Here is a 20586-nt window from a genome sequence, read left to right on the forward strand (position 1 = left end):
CATGTGGCTACCAGGGTGACAGAGCCATTTAGCATTCCCAAAGAGGAAACTGAAGAGGTTTAGTCAGTGGCTGATATAATCACCTCATTGTCCTAACAGATGGTTTATTTATATGTGATCAAGGATTCCTCACTGGCCTGTTTTTGAGGAAATTATTCTTGAGCTTCTGAGAAAAAATCTGGGTTTCATCCATATGAAGAGCTATTCTCCTAGCTACAGTTCTATGAAGCTGTGCCTTTCTCCCAGGCATGCTGCAATGAACAAGAGCACAAGAAGAAAAAGCAACCATCCCATTGTTGCTGCCTGCTGGAGCTCCCTGGCACTGTTCCTACTTTTTTTAGCAGACAGACAACCTTTCATTTGAGTCTTTCCAGGTACAGGATGTAAAGTTTCTGTCCAAAAGGACATTTGGTCACTTCCACGTCATAAGGACTGAGTAGTACCCTGCAAATCTTACTACTGGGACTTCTATCTTGCTTTATTCCTCATATTCTGTTTCATTCCAGGGTCCTGTCAACAACAAAATACACATATCCTATAGAGTACAGAAGATATAATCAAGTAAATAAAGTGCTTACAACTCACCTCAGAGGGGATCTCTGTAACAGACATTATTTTAGGTTGTAGAAAGAGGATAGAAAATGGATATGTATGTGTACTTGGAGAATTGACATCTCTGTTCAGGAGTGCAAGTTTTGGTTTCATTCAAGGGGGTGGTGCTGGTGCCAGTACAGATTGATTCATCAAGAGAACTGAGTGCCTGCTTTTGCTCTGTAGTACGCTTTCTTTCACACCATAATGAGTTGATCTTATTGGATCTTACATTGTTTTGCTTTGTGTGAGGATCACATCGATGAGAGACTCTTCTGCCTTCCTTACTCACTGCAACAAAATGTCCCTCTGGAGGTTCTGGGCTGAATTGGTTATCACATCCTAAGGATAGAAGAAGCAATCATTGATAATGGGTGGATTGTGGGTATCAGGAGTGGGATCTGTGGCCTGGTATTTAGCATGCAAGCTTTAAATGAGTGCTGTTTCTGCAGAGGTTGCTGCATGTGTTATAACACTAATGTTTTTTGTAGGGAAGGAAATCGTATATGCCAGTTAAGTATGAGAGTATAAGACAAACCTACAGAATCTGGAAGGGAAGAAGTAAGCTGTCCTTCAAGTTAATATCTTTTTTTTTTTTTTTTCTTCTTCCCTCTCTCCCTGATTTCCTAAACTCCTACGTGCATGTATGTTCCAAATCCTGCAGGGAGTTGTTTACAGCTGAATGGGACACAACAAAGTACAAAGGGTGACATTTACAACTTGTCCTTGTCTTTATCTGGCACCTGTAGGCGTGATGGTCTAGCCAAGTGAAACACCATTGCTGAATGTCAAAACAAGCTATCTTAATAGCACAGAATCACTGTTATCTTAATACAACACAAACTTTGGTTGCAGTGACCTGCTTACACAGCGTTTTTGATAAGGTGGGGAACTTACTATGCCTGCTTGCAGGTAACAAAACAAAATGCGTGCACTTTAGAAGGCCCCGAAAAATTTCTTATGGCTGCTCTGCAAAAGACTGTGCTCCCAAGATAGAGTGTTGTACAGCTCACTGTGGACCTACAAGAGTTTTAGCTTTTGGAGTACAAATTGTCTTTTAACTCCTCAGTGTATGGCATTGCCTTATCTGGGGTTCTCTTCTGGTCAAGTCATCCTCCCACTGCTGCCCTCTCTGCTCCCCTGTACTCCTAACGCCACTCAATTTGCAGCCTGACCCTCAGGGCTGACTGTTCTAGCAGGCCCACAGAGTGGTGACAGCTGTCAAGACCAAACACCCTTTTGAAACCATGCTGCCAGCTTTTACAGATGATTTCCTGAAAAGGATGAGGACTTGCCTTGGTTCAAGTGCATAGAGCAGTTATTTTTGACTCGCAGGTGGAAAGTTTGTTGACTTCCGTTCCACCAAGAATCTATTTGAGATGGTTCTTCTAGCAAAGGATCCTGTTTCTCATTGGAATACTGCCTTATGACTTTTTATTTCTCAAAGGAGGACAGTGGCTCCTATCTTATCTTAATATTTTCCCAACAATTTTTAGGTTGTTTATGCAGCAAAAGTATTATGGTTGAATGAACAACTTTGAAAGGTAGATGTGAAGCCCTCTTAAGTGCTAATTTAATATATAAAACTTGTTCTTGCTTAAACATTTGTAAACCTACTTTTTCAGTTTTCACACTTGACTGTTGTCCACTGAATATCTCCTGTGTGTGCTGCTGGATAGCTAAAATATGGCATGGCAGTTGGTTAGCATAGCACTTTGCCCAGAAAACTGCTGTTAGTTTCTGGAGTAGTACTAATCAAGGACCAGGAGGAGTACTTAAGGTATCTCAAGTGGTGTTAGATGCCACCTTGTAGTCAACTAAATCTAGTCAACTCTCTGTAGATTCTGCATCTCTGAAGAATGAGACAAGCAGGCCAGTTGTGCAGAATGCCTTAGAATTCTAGAGACATCTAATGACTTGCCCCTCTTTCTTTTAAGGTAAAGGCGTGTAAATTTGCTCTCCCCATTGAATTATGTCTACCTGGCAGAAATACATGCTAGAAGAGATAGAAAGACGACCATTCTGGACTCCTCCTGCTAGAAATGAGTCAATGGAACAGGTCACTCTTGCTGCAATTCAGCACTGAAGTATGTAAGGGTTCTTTAAGGAAGGGACATGGAAGAGTGAGGAGGCAATGGCTTTCATTTCTACCATGTCTACTCTTGCATTAAGCCACTTCTGCAATGCATGTGTAGCTTGCTTTCGCTTTACAGAATTAGCCAACAACTGGAACAACATAGGTTTCCCAAGTGTTCTTCATTACCCAATTAAAAAAGAAGATATAGAAAAAAATTAAAAAAATACATGTTCTTTCAGACAGAGTATGACTCCCAAGATGAGCAATCCAACAACTGCTTTTTCCTGCAGAGGTACTACAAAGGCCATATTGCTTGGACCATGTAGAAGATTCCCAGGCACTGGGAGAACACACATCCTAGTAGACATGTCCAGATGTTACCAGTCTCTGTATGTATTCTGAAGATGAGCTTTTTCACTTCATGTTCTTTGTGAAATTATGTAAAAAGTATACAAACTAGTTACCGACACAGTTGCAAAGCTGTTAGGTCATCTTGAGAAGGAAGACAATTCTACTAGGATTCTCCTACCTATATCTTGAGCAAGTCTTTTCCGATTTTTTTTGCATGTAGCAAATTGGAAAAGAAAAAATCAAAGAACGAACCAGTAGCCACTTCATTATTGTGGATTATATGTGACTATGCAGGGGAGCTTCAAAACAAAGAAGACCGGAAGCAATGAAATTACTTATATGCTGTTATCAATGAGTGTCTGTAAACAATTAACCACACAAATGTAAATTTCCACTAGACTTCAGTGAGGCTCCCCCAGCTACAATCAACCTTGCTGAAAAGAAGTGTGACAAAATAACTTAGGTTTGTGATTTTGGCCAGGCTATTTTGAAAGCACCTTGTAAACTCAGATTTTTACTTTGCCCAGCTACCTAAGGAATTGTGTAAATGAAGATTGGGGTGCAAGTCTTCCTGTAAATTATAACTTGGTGTAATCCTCAAACTGTGCAGCCTTTTCTTTTGTCAATATTTCTTAAAAATTGGTCTGTATTGATATTAGCAAGTAATGGCTCAGGCAGAGGGTAGATTTGCCTTCATTATTCACTTAGGACTGCATATTATTAGGAAGTTAATTCAGAGTATCAATTGCTTTATGTAACTTGAGGGACGGTTTCCCCCATCTTCTCCATGTTTACATGCTTCCAATGAAAGAAGTAAATGAAGTTTCATTTTTTTCTTCACAGAGGGGACAGCATGCTCTCACAGATCTTGTGCCACACCAATATGCAGTTAAATTTGATAGATTCTGCAACCAAAGCCAAATTAAATCTGTTTCAATACTAGTCCCAGTGACATGTAGTTTTATCCTGGTTGAAACTCGACTTACTAGTTCTGGTTGCAGAAAAGTCACTTCCAGGTCTTTGGGTCAAGACAATAACTCAGCATGAATCAGAAAACATAAAAGAAAAAATCACTTAGCCCTGATTACTAAACTATACTTATTTGTAATTAACTTAAAAAGCACACCCACTGCTGAGCAGCAAGTCATGTGCTACCCTTATTAACAGGTAACAGAGAACAACCCCTGGGCAAAAAGATCATAAAGATTTATATGATGAAAAATATATACCTGACGATGCTAGGGGATTTTCTTGTATATATTAAGATGCACCCAAAAATTGCACATTTTTGATATCATATGGTCATAAAGATCTTCTGACATGTATCTGAGAGCAGAAAAGCTGCTGTTTGACCAAGAGGAATTTTCTGTAAACTTAGGAGCATGCCCTGGTCCAGAGCCACTACCCATTGCCAAGCTCTGGAGATATGCTACTGTTTTTTTAAAAAATCTGAGCTCTTCAAGATCAGCAATATAAGCTAGTATGGAGAGCTAGAAAAACATTCTTGCTAACTGATCAGTTTGCTGTTTTCTTTCTCATGACCTGTATATAGGTGTTACCAAAGATCAGGATGTTATCAAATGTTAAATGAAAGCTGAAGCATACATTAAAGGAATTCCCATTTATTAAAGCTGCAGCTAGTGGCCTTACAAGAGACTCTCTAGAATCATGAGCTCCCAAATATTGAGACTGAATGCAAAGCAAATGGGGCCAAGAGGGCGTGGCATTTCATCAGCCTCGGAGGGACTGTGAGAAATCAAGCAGTAACAGGGAAATGCCATGGCCAGGAGATGACAATACCTTGTGGGGATGTCCTTACAAATACCAGTACCAATGCCCAGTGTTTTAAAAGACAATGGAAACTGTGCTTACACACAAGACAACTGTCATTTCATAATTCAGTGTATAGTACAGGTATGGACAGGAGGAGGTAGCTGATTAATTCAGGGATGAAGAAAATAAGGAGCTTTGGGCAGGTGGGAGGAGAGTCTGATGGATGCAGATGATGAGTGGTCAGCTGAAGGAATTAAAGACTGAAGGAGAGGGCAGAAGGTAGTGGATATGGGTTCTTATCCTTCTAGCCCTGGAGAAGTCAGATAAAGATCTTGCTTTCTAACTACCTAAGGGAAAAGCATCATTTCAAACTTCTGGATCATGCTGTTATTATTAAAGCTTTGGAATCTGCACAAACATCTTCTTCACACAGCAATGGTAGGTTTTGCACAAGAATTAATGATTTTGACTTGTTTTGTTGTTTTAGCATATGAAATCTAAATATAACAAATAGGTTAATTTAGAGGAGTTTTCCATCAACTAGTGTTAATGGATGATTCTGTCAAAACTGTGTTTCATGTAAAGGATGGGTTCGTAGCTGCCATAATGCTTTTTCCAAAGACTGAAAAACTATTTGCAGATGTAGTCTTTGTGAATGTTTGAGGTTCACTGGTCATGGTTTTATTAACCTTCAGAGAGGGTATATGGAAAAGAGATATGATCTATTAAAAAAGTGAAAATAGAGAAAGTAAAAATTAGCTTGCATATTAGTGAGCAGCTACAGTACATCACAAACTACAGCTAAATAGTGATTTGCTATACTGTACTGTTGTAGGAGGAGGAATGGGAAATAGAACATACAAACAGTAGCAGACTGCAAGGCTTTGTAATTCTCTGGAATACTGATTACTGCAAGATCTCACTCTTTTAGATCCTTGTGTATTACAGCAGTACCATATTCACAGAATCATCTAGGTTGGAAGAGACCTCCAAGATCACCTAGTCCAACCTCTGACCCAACACCAAGTCCTCCACTAAACCATATCCCTAAGCTCTACATCTAAATGCCTTTTACAGACCTCCAGGGATGATGACTCAACCACTTCCCTGGGCAGCCCATTCCAGTGACCAACAACCCGTTCAGTAAAGAAGTTCTTCCTAATATCTAACCTAAGCCTCCCCTGGCACAACTTTAGCCCATTCCCCCTCGTCCTCTCATCAGGCACATGAGAGAATAGACCAATGCCCACCTTGCTACAGCCTCCTTTAAGGTACCTGTAGAGTGTGATAAGGTTGCCTTGAGCCTCCTCTTTTCCAGACTGAACAACCCCAGCTCCCTCAGCTGCCCCTCATAAGACTTGTTCTCCAGACCCCTCACCAGCTTTGTTGCCCTTTTCTGGACTCGCTCGAGCACATCCATGTCCTTCTTGTAGTGAGGGGCCCAAAACTGAACATAGTACTTGAGATGCGGCCTCACTAGAGCCAAGTACAGGGGGACAATCACTTCCCTAGACCTGCTTATACAAGCCAGGATGTTGTTGGCCTTCTTGACCACCTGAGCACACTGCTGGCTCATATTCAGCCGACTATCAACCAATACTCCCAGGTCCTTCTCTGCCAGGCAGCTTTCCAGCCTCTCATCTCCCAGCCTGTAGGCCTTCCAAAAATCTGTCATAGCATACAAATGTGTGTACTGATTTGTGTTTTGATTTTCCACTTGACTATGTAGGAATACTTGTGTAATTTTTCAGTGAGTTCTATGGACTAGAAGTCGAAACAGAAGTATCGAAGCAAAAAGTCTGTTGAAATACCCTAACAAATGCTGCTGCATGAAAACAAGTCACAGGTGTCATGCCAAGAGTTATCTTAACAGTTGGCCTTTCTGAAACTTGAAGTAATGGTTCAGGTTTGGTAGCAGAAGCTTAAATATGTTCCAGGTTCCAGGAGAGTTTTCCCTACCTCTTTAGGAGACACTTATGTGGTTACAGAATATTTTTGCACTGTCGTCTTAGCTAGAGCTGCAGCTCTGCTTATTCCTCTGCCTTCTGAACTCAGACACAACTCAGACACTACAAGGAAAAAAGAAAAGTTACCTCATTATAAAGGAACCTGGATTGACAAAAAGCATCAGTTTTGGAAAAACACAGCACAAAAGAGACCTTAAGAATACATGGAAAATTGCTCAGCATGGGAGTAAAAGCTGGTAAGATATAATTTTAAAAACCACAGCATTACTGAGGCTTTAGATACTCCTTTAAGTGCTGTAGCTTGTCTATGGTGCTCTTTCTGTAACTGAAAGATGCTTTCATGTACAAGAGTGAAATGGATGGATTTCTATGACTTGCAGAAACTGGGTGGGGGTGTCAGTCCACTTCTTTCAGATTTTTTGGTGTATTGATATTCAACTTTACTCTGTTCTCTTGACACATCACTTTTTTCAACAATTATACATGCAGCCTGGAAATCATGCTTATGAATTTTGTATCCCTTTGGAGTCAGCAAAATTACACAAGCAGTAATTAAAAACACATTCTGGATTACTAAATCTTAATGGAATTGCTAACTTGCTTTGTATATGTAATTATTGTAGCTGTTTAAAAGATCTACCAGACATTACAGTGAGCTAACCAGCACATCAAAGACTGGAAAACTATTGAGAATTCCCCACTTATTTATAGTCTTGTGGGGCTAGACCTGATTTCTCTGCTTCAGAATCCTAGCTGAACATTTTCCTTGGAAAAGCTTAACATGTTCTAATTAACTACAACTAAACTACACCGTCATAGAGCTGGTTAGTCTCAGCTGCAGTGAATGACTGTGAATTAGATAATGGGAATGGCCTTTATAATGACTTTTGTGCTCCTTTCCATGAACATGGAACAATGAACAGAAAGTGTTTAACTACAGCTGCTGAACGATTCTTGCTCAAATTCACTAAGCTCTGCATCTCTAATGAGACGATTGTGAACACCTTGAGGTCACATACATTCTTCTTAAACAATGTATAACTATGACTAACTGACTGAGATTTCACACCTTCCAATTGTATCAGGATTCACAAATTTTTCCCTTTACATTTTCAACCTCGTGTCTCTGTTTCATTCTGAGTGTACTTATGTGGTTCTGTAGAAGATTCTTGTTTCATGAACTAGAGACACAAAGGGTTTCAAGGCCAAGAAAACTGCCCCCATAAGATGCTTTATTATTCAAGGGCTCTAAGCAGGAAAAAAACAACAACAACAGAAAAACAAACAAACAACATGCCATCCTACATTCAACTGTACAAGATTTGTGCTTTTTTGTTGTTGTTTGTGGAATGAAAGTAAGTATGTAATAGAAAATCATGGTTTTTTAGTGGTGTGAAACCCAACAATGTCTCTGTTAGGAACTCACTGCAATGAAGGGCATGATTTTGCTTGTTGGCTTCTTAAAAGGCATCTCTAAAGTCAGAAGTTCTTTTTATAAAGAACTAAAGGCATAAATAGACATGTCTAAAAACAGCTCACTGTGCAGTTCTTTGCAAGAGAAGAGATGCTTGATCTGTGGCTATAAAAATAATAAAAATAATCTTATTTTTTTCATTTTTAAGAGAACATTACTAGCCATCTTTAGACTGACTGGCTCTTTGGAACATTCTCTTACTGTGTAATTATAATTGTGAAGAGTCAAATGTTCCTGTTAAAGTCTAGCTAAAAATCATATCACCTTTCCCATATTATCTGATTGGTGGGACATAAATATTTTAAAAGAGCAAGAAATAGAGAAAACAATGGGATGCCTATCCATAAATACTGCTGTAACAACCATCTTGTGTAAGGAGTTCCTGTAAGATCTTTGCCTTAGAGCAGTCACCAGCAGACCAGAGCAGATGCAGATTTATAACGATTTTATTTACTATTCATTTTTTGCAAAGTAATAGAATTGAAAAGTTTCTGGAAAAGCATGTGGTTTGACAAAAAAATGAAGATTTATGAAACCGTCATTCAATACCAAGGAAAAAAGGTAATGGGCAGGAGAAGTTACACAGAAGCATTTTATCTTCATATTTTCCCCTTGGGCAACCTAGATGGGATTAAAAAAATAAAAAATAAAAGATTATTTTGCAAAACAGTAGCAATCTAGTAGCACTTCAACCTTCCATATGCTGTATGATTGCAGTTGGTAGACTACCCACTGAGAAAGCCAACATACAGTGGCTAGCTAGTGGACAGCTAGATGCTCTTTTTGATTTCAAGTTAAATGGGTAGAAAGATGGGGAGACAGGGATGGGATTACCCATTTTTATATAAATGTTATTTCTTTCACCTACCGTGTCTTAAGCACCAATTCCTAATGTGGCTCTGCTCTGGACTATTAGATTGGCACCCTAGAAAAAGGAATGCAAACAGTTGTGAAAGAGAAACAGAGGGAGCACTGTGGTACGCAGTGCTTGTGCAAGAAATTCTATGAACTTCAACTTGTGTCTGTGTTATGGCTCAAAGGATAGTTCTAATGGTACTTTCTAAGCTTAGAAGCTGTGTGTTCTTGTATGCTGGATATCTTTCAATTTTGCAAAGGTAGAAAACAAACATTTAGAGTGAATTACGGACAGAATAATTCCCTCTAAGGTCTTCCTAATATATGTACCTATGTGATACTTCGGTTACAATAAATAAATTTAAAAAAAATGTTTAACTCAATAATGCAGATCCTTTAATGCTTCAAATGATAAAGAGATTGCTCTTTGGAAACTGGTATTTCCTAGTGGCTGGTTTCCTAGAGAGTTCCCCATTTCCTGTATGCTTATTTTTATTTTTAAAGAAGATAGGAAATACCTCTTCGCCAAAACATGTCTCGATATCTGACTGCTTGCAGCACTTGTCTACCATGGCAGTGAACCCATCAGCAATTGTCTTTATTTGTTCTTCTGTCATCTGGGGCTTGCGTTTAATGAGGTTGACAAGCAATCTGAAAACAAAGCATCAAGCCATAGTTAATGTTACCTGTTGTCATTTGTTTTGCCTACTTAGAATATGTCATTCTATGCAGATACAGTTCATTTAAGAGGCTTTTTGTCATGCCTCGAGAGGTCTTTGCCAAATTCCCTGTCTACCACCATCACTTGCTGGGTTTTTGTTATCCTGGTTATGGATGTGAAAGAACTAAGTGAAATGATCTGTATGCTGTGTTAACTGAGTAAATCCTAAGACTTACACTGTCTGAGGCCCTCCATGAAACTGGTCACGTTTGGTTAAGACTACTAATTTCATTTGAAGAAAGTAACTTATTGTGCTTCTTCTTAACTATGTGATGTGACATGCTGACAAGCTCAGTACAAATACATAGTTCCATCTGGTTTTCTCTGTCACCAGTGAAGTCCCAGTCAGACAACAGATCAGGGTTTTTGTTAGCTTACTTCTGTCCCTGCTCAAGTGTTACATTTTTGAGTTTGTTCTCCAAGGAATTTCATTTAGCTTACTTCATCTGGCCTATTGCCCGTTCTTCAGCAGGAGCACTGCACAATTTTTCATCAAAGTTGAACATCTCAGGATCAAATGGTGGAGGAACATATTTGGTATCTACTCCCATAGCACTGAAACATGGTCTCCTGTAAGCGTAGGAGTCACTGCAGCAGTGTGAAACGTTGTCATTTATAGGTGAGGTCTCCTGTCTCCTGCACATATCCTGAATCACCATGCTCAGCTGGTGAGAAATAAATGGAAAAAAAGTACAAATGTGAGTTAAACCTTCTACAATAATAGAATAGAATATTGTGTCACTATAGCATAGCTGAAAGTGGAAGCTTTCCAATCTAATCAGCTGCTCAGAAATGGCACACTTTTAGAATTTAAGATGAATGTGTATTCCTGGAGTTAGGCGTTTTTTAATCTGCTGACAGTATGACCATTAGCCTACAATCAATAAGAATAGTTTTCTTTTAAGAGGCTCTTTTTCCAAACACAAGCTCCTATAGACCCAATCATCTGATTTTTGCTTTCTGAAGGAGAGCAAAGCTGTTACAATTTTCACAAGCTGCCATTTGAGAGAGCTATTTAGGTCCATTAAAAATGAATGGACTTCCAATTCTGTTATGTTGCTAATTAGCTTGAGGACTATGAAAAATCAGTGTGAGTTTACTAACCCACCAGAATTCCATGTTTTTGAGAACAGAAGAAATCTCTCAGAGGAATAAAAAGAACAAACAAATGTACTCACATAACCCTCAGAACAAGGTAGGCGTCTGTCTTCAGGAAGCTTGCAGCACTTGGTACCAACGCCTGTCATTTTCTTTCCAATTTCAAGCAAGGTCTCAGTTGATACCTGAGGCATTTTCTTAGTGTAGCGGATCAGCAATCTGAAAAAAATGCATTAAAAATGACTGCTCACTTTTGAAGAATTCTCTGCTTAACTACACTAGTGAACTGAAAATAGAAGTCAGGTTCAAATGCATATTCCCAAAGCTGCCAGAATCATTGTTTATGCTGGAGAATACTTATCAGAAAGTACTTACGCCTTGAGGAAGTCTGCCTCGCCATGGGTGGTGAGAAGATCACAGTTTGTCTTTACAACATCCTGAGTTTCTTTGATATGTTCATTCAGTTTATCTTGCTGCAAACAAGTAAAAATTTATCAGTAACATTAGAGTAGGACATTCTGGTCACAATCATGCAAATATACCTTATGGTCTCTTCTAAATCTTACTAGCTCTAAGATATCCATTATGCAAGGCCAACTGTTTGCTTCTAGCCTATCTGGAGTAATTTGATTCACAAATGAGCATTCAGTTTTAACAGAAATTCAGTAAAAAAAAGCTGAGATGATTTCATATCTTTATCGTGGGCTCTGCACTGCTTCATGTCCCATCAGAATATTAACTTTTTCTGGGATTAGTCTCTCAGAATGCTTTTTGTCTGCTCCTCAACTGAATTGATTCATGATTGGTACCAACCAAGCATTCTAGCCACATGCAAACAAAGCATTGCACCTACAGCATTTGCATAGCACTCAGCAGGGTTGTCGGTTTTGCAGCACTTTTCCAGGAGTGTTTCATATCCTTTAGCAATTCTCAGAATAAGCTGTGTGGAGAACTCAGGGTGTCTTCGTGAGTATTCATAAACAAACCTGAAAGATACAGAAGCTGACAGCATTAGAGCTCCTGAATAACATGCTGCTTTCCTCATGCACAACACAGTAATTGACAGGGACAGTTCCTCAGATGAGATCAAGTAGGGTGGACAGTGAGTTTGAAGTGCTCCCTGCTTTTTTTAGTAGAATTTTTTGGGTTTTGGCCATTCTTCTGACTGCCAACAGGGCAAACTTAAGAGGAACAAAATAGTTTCCCCAAGACAGAATGCTTCTCAAGCAGATAATGTATGTGGACCTGCACAAAACCCCTGAATAAAGGAAAGGCAATGATAAATTCAGCTTTGATAACAGCCACAAAGCGTGAATGAGAAACTAGGCCTGAAGTTACATCTGCCACATTGGACTTCCATGTGGTCCTCTCTTTCCTCCATACACACTTGAAATATCCAAAAGGACTTTTTTTTTTTTCTTTTTTTCCAGTGATACAAAAGGCCATAGCCCAGAAGCAAGAGCAGATCGTTTACAGGACAAGCACACATACTGTTTGCACTACTTACTCTGACATGAATGCATCATGGCCTGCCTCAAAGCTTTTACAGACTTCCTTATCTTGGATGTATTTTTCAACTAGTGAAGGAAGATCTTCAGGTTTGTCATCAAACTCTGCTTCCATAATGCACTGGCTTCGTTCCACAATGGGCTTCTCACAGCAGTCTTTGATTTTACTTGAGAAAGCCTCATGTTTAGAGCACATATAGTTCACAAGCTCTGCCTGTAAAATTAAAATAGAGCTTCAGATAAGCTATGAAATAATAATTTAAAGATAGATCAATTTAACTCTCTTCTCTGTTTGATACTTTTTTTTTTTCATTCAGGTTACTTATTTACTTAGCAGTTTCCTAAAGAAATGCTGTCTCCATACAAAAGGAAATAATCAGAGGGACTAGCATTTCCTGCACGTGTTAAGCAAGATGTTCACAGGCACGGAGGAGAATCAGTTTCCCTCCCTGACCTTGGCATCTTTGAGGAGACAAACTCTGGAAAGGCAGTTAAAGCCACTGAGACTGTCACAAGGATGCCTGAATAATCTTTTCAGTTCTGTCACATGTTCAGCTCTGATAGAAAACAAAACATTAAAAATCCCAGAGTTTTACAAAGCCAAACCAGCACACCAGCTGGTTATAAGTTTAAGAAGTATGTCTAAGTTCCAGCTGGGCAGGCAATATTTAGATAAGGTTATTATTGCAGTTTTGCAAATCCTCCCATGCAAGCTGTCTTGTAGAATTTATTGGGACTACAGAAAAAACTGGATTAATGGTGATTAAAATCACACAGCAGGATTGCAAAGAATTTCTTTCTGTCTCCACTTTCTTTTCCTTTGTCTACAATTGACTTGAAGCCAGCAAATGCCATCAAACAATCCCCCTCCCAGATGAACGTTTTGATTTTGACTACATACGCTATATATATATTAATAAAAATTCTTGTCCTCATGATCATGGTCCAAAACCTAGTTCCAGTAACAGTCAGCTGAGCTGACTGTAAGTTTTTAGTGGCTGAGGAACCTTCCAGCAGTGTTGAACAGAAGTTCCAAGGACTGTGAACTTCAGCAGTTATTCATGCTACTGAAATTTTTATCTTCCTATTATCTTCCTTTTTCATATATGTAAACATTTTTAAAGAATATTTAGCTTACCCTGTCATCCATGCACTCCACCATGTCCCCTTCACAGCACTCTTTGTAGACCTCCTTAACATCATGGATAAGTTTTGAGATTTCTGTGAATGAAGCCTTGGGATATTTTTGACTCAGGAGAGCAAGTTTACTGGACGGAGAAGAAGAAAAATACACTTGATTCAAAGCTCCATATGGAACAGAAAACTTGCAAGTCACTAACACTTATACTATACATCACTGGTGTTAGAAGTAAACATTCATTCTTCTCACCTAACTTCAGGTGGCTAAAGAAAAAAGGCATTGACACCTATACCTGCAACCAAATTCTCCTTTAAAATGAACAATAAGAAAGAAGTTTGGATTTTTCTGATCTGAGGTGTGTATATATAAGAATCACACCCTAGAATTCCTTCTCTCTCAAATGACTGTAAGCATCTCTGTATTAGCACAGACACAGTACAGGCATCAGAACAGGGCACAGCTTTGGCAAACACGTACATTAAACACATTGGAATCTGGTTCTGAGTGATCTCTCTCAGGTAACTCTACATCTTATGTATTGGTTCAAGGGATGATTTCATTTCTTTGTGACTTGCGTGGATGATCTTTTTACTACTACTCACTACTTACTACTATCCACTTGGAATACACAAGTTGCCCTCTGCATCCAGTCTTTATGCTGAAACCTGACCAGAACTAAATTCTAGAAAAAATAGACTGAGAAATCACTGTGGGTGTAGTCCAGAAAGACTGACCCACTAATCTCTATTGTGTTGGACAGTGTTTCTCATCCAAAGTTACACTAGGAATTACCATGAGTACAGTTATCAAACTCAGCATATAGAAGTGAATTATGTGTGTTGATATTTTCCTCATGAGTACTTGCATTTTTAAACCAACAAGCCTACTTTTTATAAAACACTGATTGGAACTTACTCTGCTTGGAAAATTCTATCTCCAAACTTCTTGAGGATTCCACAAGAATACTGCTGCTTCATGCTTATTTTCTTGACTTTTTCTCTTATGGTAGTTTCCTATAGTAATAGGATGCACATTGTCACATTAAGCTAATTACATTTAACGGACTGAGCAGAAAGCAAATCTGAAAATCCCATTTCAGAAACAGTACAGGTTCTTGTCCAGTTAGCACTGATGTAAAGCCAAGCAAACTGAGAATTCTTTAGGCAGCCCTAATCAGTTCACAGTCCAGCATCTAACTTCTAGCCTACATACTATGCATTATGGCATAGTGCAATTCACCTAATGATAAGCTGCTGTTATAACCAAATACTCAATTTCATTGAAACTCTGTGGCCCCAAAAGAGTGTAAGTTCTCTTCTAAAGCACCACAACGATCACATGGAAGTCATTGGGCCTGAGTTTTGAGGCAGAGATAGAACTTGGCTCACGCCACATAATCTTGAAAGTTAACTCAAAATCTATGGTTCTATGTGGAAGTCATCTGAAAGTGATAAAAGCACTAGCACATGATTAATCCTGACCCTTCTCTACAAGTTCTTCATACAAAGAATTACATAGCCAGGAGCATTCCACCCACTTCTCACTCTTTCTCCTCCCTTTGCTCATGCAAGGAACTGGGGAGGAACAGGAGAGACCTCTCATACACCTATCTGTTGGGTGTGGAAATTGAATGTTAGGCTGCCAAAAAAGAGCTGTCTTCCCCTAGAGCCTCTTTGGTAGCACACCTTCTGTCTACGGTTCACCTTTATGTTACAGACCAGCTACATTGTTTTCAAGCAAAGTGAAAAATTTGCTTTACCTTGCCGTCCAAGCAAGCACCAACATCGCTCTCTTTGCAACAGCTCTGAAGTGCATGTTCATAATCAGCAGCCACACTAAGGATTGTAGGGGCATACATGAAGGGGTTTCTTCTTGCAACAGAATAGATGAAACTATAAGAAAAAGGAAAACATAAGTTACATATTTCAATGACAACAGCAAATGGCCTCAAATCTCTTATGGCTTCTATAACTTTTATTTCTAATTTAGACATTTTATATATTTTTCTATTGTAATGCCTACTAATGGTACATGCTGGGTTAAATCTCACTACTTAGAAAGCAAGACACAGTAACAGTGACAGAAGGACGAAATCCTCTGTCTTCATCCCCTGAGTTTGATGTACATATTCTTGTTTTAAATGCGTTGTGAAATATTTGAAAATTCTGATTTAGAGTGTGAAAAAATAATTTGTGGCCATTTTCCCAGGATTTTATTGCCAATTTTTATTTTATTTATTGTTACCTTTCTTCATATCTTTTCTGGTTAGAATGGGGTTAAGTGGGAAGCTGGACTAAGTTAATTGTTACATTAATATTGGAAAAATTGTGTTTTTTCAATTTTTTTTTTTTGGCAAAATGTCCCCAAAGATTTACAAAATGTGATCATTTAAAGCCCATTTTGAATGGAAAAACCTGCTCCAGCATGGAATGAAAATAATGTGATGAGAGCTTTGGATATTTAATCATTAAGCAACTGTTTTATACATGCAGATTGCATGCTTACAACCTCTTCATATGTCCTCACACACTCACTATGCCTTGGGGATCACCCAATTAAATATTTAAACAGTACAAAATTGCCATTTTTCTTACTGTCCCAGAAATGACACTCTGTTGTCCTCATATTCCTTGCATATAACATCAGAAGCTGGTCTTTGGTACGGCTGAACGAAGTCTGGTTGGGGAATTTTAAATGACAGGAAACACTCATTTCTTTCAGGATCAGCTTTAGCACAGCAGTCAGCCATTGCACCGTATGAGTCACGGAGTTTTTCTACTTGGCAGATTTCATCCAGGAAAATGGAGGGCTATAAGGGACATGATGAATTAAAATTATTGTTAGAAAGATACTGTTGTATAGATAGTGTAATGTATTTTCTATCTATCTGTAAGAGAAAGCCCAAATTCAAAAGTAAGTAAATTTTTACCAGGGAAGATTTAGACCATAAATCAGAATAATCCATTGCTTTCAACACAGTTTCATAGTTTTATTTTATGTCGTCCAATATCAAAAATTACAATGCCCTACTGAAAAAAAAAAATAAGTTAAAATACTCCATGCCAGACAGTGGTCTCCTTTTGCTTGTAATCTGACTAAACTGAATTTTCAGATTAATTGAAGCAGGATTTAGTATTCTATTTGATGATCAGCTTGGGAAATCTTTAGGGAGAACTAATATAGTCATGTAATTTGGTTTGAATGTGCAAACTGGCAAGAACACAACCACCTAAATTTCTCAGGGGCCTGGCTGAACCTACTAGGCATCCAGGGATCTTATGTACCTGTAAACATCTTAGGATACCTGATCTTAGCAGTTTGTTGTTGTTGTTTGTTTGATTGATTTTTAACTTTTTACCTGAGTACCTTAAATTATGACAGGTATCTTTTTCAAGTCACCCCTGTATGAAAACCCACACACTATGGTTGCTTTAATTCCTACAGTTAGACCTGTATTTTGCAGACAGGGTACTTGTACTAAAGGTAACATTTATTTATGGACAATGCTAAACTTAATGTACTGAAGTCTGCTTTTTGGGCTCCAATATATAACTCCGCTCATCATTGTGACACTTCTGAAAGGCAGAGTTTCAGAACCTGACAAAAACGAGTTCTCTGTTTCAACACAAAGATCTGAACATTGACTGATGACAAGTATAAATCCTCAGTGAGGATGATTCTGGTAGCTGCATAGAATGAGGAGAAACACAATACCAAAGGATTTGCTGCCTACCAGTGATTTTGAGCACTCAGGAGCCTCTTCATTGGCCACACACTTTTGTGCCAGATCTACAACATCCTTCACAAGCTTAGACAGTCCATCATAAGAACACCTCTGGAGATACTGGGCAAATGTGATCATGGCACTGAAACAGAAAGCAAATGTTGCTATATGGAGATAAGAAACACAAGATTTAAAATTACTTGTTCAAACAATATGCACAAATACTTAAATAGAGTACTACAAAGATCATTAATACTGGATCCCCTGTTCTTGCTCTTCTCACCTCCTTAAATGATAGACTTGAATCAACACGGAAAAGACTGTGATTTGAATTTTCTACCACTTTAACCAGTATGTGCCTAACTACCATAAACTAAGCTGTTTTTGCCATTGTTACAGATGATGATCTTCATGGTGTCTTCTTTCAGAACCAGTTATGTTCCTATAGGGGCCTTCTGCCATTCCCAAAACCCATTTCAAAAGGAAATCATTGAATTGTCTCAGTAAACCTGCTAGAAGTGTGTTTTTGGTGTTGGTTTTTGTTTTTGGCAATGTCTTAGTCAAGAATAACTCCTCTCCATCCAAAAGTTATCAAAACTGTATTATTTACATGTCTTTTCTTTTCACATGAGCAACACAGGTTTCCTCATAATGTGTGCAAAGAGTTGTGCTCTCAGAGAGCAAGAAAGTCATCATGACTTTTGCAGCTCTTACAGCACCTGTAAGCTTTGCATACTAACAGTAAGAAGGCTAATTCAGTGCAATGGTTTGATGAGACCTATGCACCCTTCATGAGCTCATACAGTGCTTAAGTTTTCCTTTTTAATTCAATATCAGTAGAGGTGGAAAACAATCAGAAAATATAAGCAGAACATTCACTTACACTGCCTTAAATGTCTCCTCCTTCAAATCATTGTAGCGATGGGCAATTTCACTCTTGTGATCTATGGGAAAAAAAAAATAACAGTGATGTTCATTTGCTGTGCTAGACCCCCTTGAAGAATACATTCTGGGCACCTCAGGCCAGATTTCAGAAGTGTGCATCATTAAACCAGCTTTTGCACATATCATTATTTTGGAACAGACCAAGCTAATGCTGAACATTTCCCATCTTTGGGCAGACCATCCTGTGTAATCTGCACAGCTTTTCCAGGTATGTCAATCTAAAGGTTTTTTCAGGCCATCTAGAATTCTTTGTTGTCATAGATGACCATCTGTCTGCAAATACCTAACTCTTATGCATGCCTATCTTTCTGAAGGCACTCAAATGTGTATTTTTTTAAAAAAATTTAATATAATATTCACCTCTGTAATCATATTCATAACTCCTATATTTAAAATGACTGCTGTGACTTTCTATTAAGGGTTAGAACATGCACTTTACATAACCAACATGATCATAGCTAATCTACAAATAAAGGAATGCAGCTGCAGGTTGATTAGACTAGGCATTAGTAGGTTTTTCTTTCTTCAAAGACAAAATTATGAACTGTGCAGAAATGTATGATTTTTCACTGAATGCATAACATCTGTGCTCATCATGAGCAGGAAAACAGATAAAACCCTTCACTTGGTCCTGATGGTAATAAATCCAGGTTATGGTTATAGCTTGTTCGTGGTAAGAACACTCCCACAAGATTTTCCAAACAGATACTGAGGCAGGTGGCCACAGTAATGAATTAACTAGGATAGGGTGGTCATTTTGTTCCAGAAATACCATCCCAGAAGCATTTAAAAAACACAGGGAAAGACTCATTTACCTGAACTGAAGGACTATATTTCAAAAAATGAAGGATCATCAGTAGACCTGATTTGATAGTAAGAGTTTCAGTGCTGAAAATTGTAATTCAAATTTGTTGCTGTTGTTCACTGGCAATTTCACACAGATTGACTGAGAAGTCAGTCTTGTTAAATTTGGCTACGTTCATGTTTCAAACAAAAATCAAAAATATCAGTGGAAAAAAAATCTAGGACTGCCGGCAGAAATACTTCTTTGACCGAGTTCTAAAGCTCAGTAATACAGGGAAAAATGACACTAAGTCTTCAGGTTAGGCCTTCTTACATCCCAGACTGAGATTTAGATTTTTGGATTTTTGACCTAGTTGTGTGAAAACCATTGGTGAGGAGCTCAGTTACAGACTGTCATTCAAAAAGCTTAGCACATCCACTTGCTACATGCTGGAAAGTAACAGATTCTGAACGATCAACATCTGTTCATGTAATTCACTCATGGTACAAAGAGACATGTCACCAAACCTACTTGCTCAGTTAATCAATTTTCTTTCTCTCTCTCTCTCTCTCTCTCTTTTTTTTTTTTTTTTTTTTTTTTTTTCCCCCACTGCATCAGGCTTGTGAGATTTATTCACGAAATTGCATTGCAGTCATTAAGTCAATATAACAAAGACTATAAGGGCAATTAATTAATCCTTTCTTACCTGCATCTCGAGCAACTCTTTGCAGATTCCTGGATGTTGCTGAACTAAAGAGAAAAATAAATGAAATTAATGTTACCCACTTCATGGTTGCAGATTACAGTGTGGGCTAAATTATTCAGAAATGCTAGGAAGATTGAAGGGAAAGCATTTTCTTATATACCTCTTTACTACCTGTTTCTGTAAAATATTAACCATAGAGCTGGCATTTGTAGATTTCCATTTAGTCTGAAGAAGATTACAAAACTTGCAATGTTCTTGCCAAAAATGAATTTGATATTATTTGTTCATTATGTTTTACACTGGACCTTTTTGTCCTGAAAAGGTTGAACCTTCCAGCATCCAAACAGATAAAGTTTTGCGTAAATTTCCTTATCAAATTGCAAACAAGGAGTTCAAGGCATCAGATCAAAATGTCATCGTCTAATCCTATAGCCATCCTTCTTCTTTGCTACTATTTGCTCAGAAGTGCAGCAAGTTGGTACTGTACAGTAATAATTCACCTAGATAGGACTGAGTTCACATACTCATTTAAAATTACAGAGTTTTAATTTTAAATCCTCTTACAAAGACAAGATGGCAATCTCCTTAGGACAGGCTACATGCTTTCAGTCCTCCATGGACAGAAACAAATTGAATGTTGAAGAAAGAAATACTGGTGTTTCTCACCTAGGAATGGCACAAGGCACACAAGTGAATCTAGCCTTTCATTTGGAATAAAAAAATCCATATTGGTAAAATATAACGATTAGTGAAAAGATACAAGGAAACAGCATCTCCAATTTTAATTGGCTTCTGAATTCTTGAAGAAACAGAGAGTAAAAGTTTGAAACCAAGGAATCTGAATCTCACAATATATGTAGCTCTAGGGTGG

The 20586-nt window shown here is 38.3% G+C and overlaps 1 protein-coding gene across 1 annotated transcript; it reads right to left on the reverse strand.

Moving 5' to 3' along the window:
• Positions 1 to 8661: 8661 nt before the first annotated feature.
• Positions 8662 to 19869, reverse strand: LOC118165761 (albumin). Its single transcript, XM_035324003.1, has 15 exons — positions 19716 to 19869; positions 18164 to 18224; positions 17290 to 17422; positions 16151 to 16365; positions 15316 to 15448; positions 14472 to 14569; positions 13554 to 13683; positions 12415 to 12629; positions 11761 to 11893; positions 11283 to 11380; positions 10988 to 11126; positions 10251 to 10474; positions 9607 to 9739; positions 9102 to 9158; positions 8662 to 8854 (listed from the first exon to the last, which is right to left on the reverse strand). Exons 1-14 carry the CDS (start codon positions 19798 to 19800, stop codon positions 9108 to 9110), a joined length of 1848 nt encoding a protein of 615 aa, XP_035179894.1. The 5' UTR covers positions 19801 to 19869; the 3' UTR covers positions 8662 to 8854; positions 9102 to 9107.
• Positions 19870 to 20586: the final 717 nt, after the last annotated feature.

Source organism: Oxyura jamaicensis, chromosome 4 (genome assembly GCF_011077185.1).
Source record: "Oxyura jamaicensis isolate SHBP4307 breed ruddy duck chromosome 4, BPBGC_Ojam_1.0, whole genome shotgun sequence".
Lineage (NCBI taxonomy): Eukaryota > Metazoa > Chordata > Aves > Anseriformes > Anatidae > Oxyura > Oxyura jamaicensis.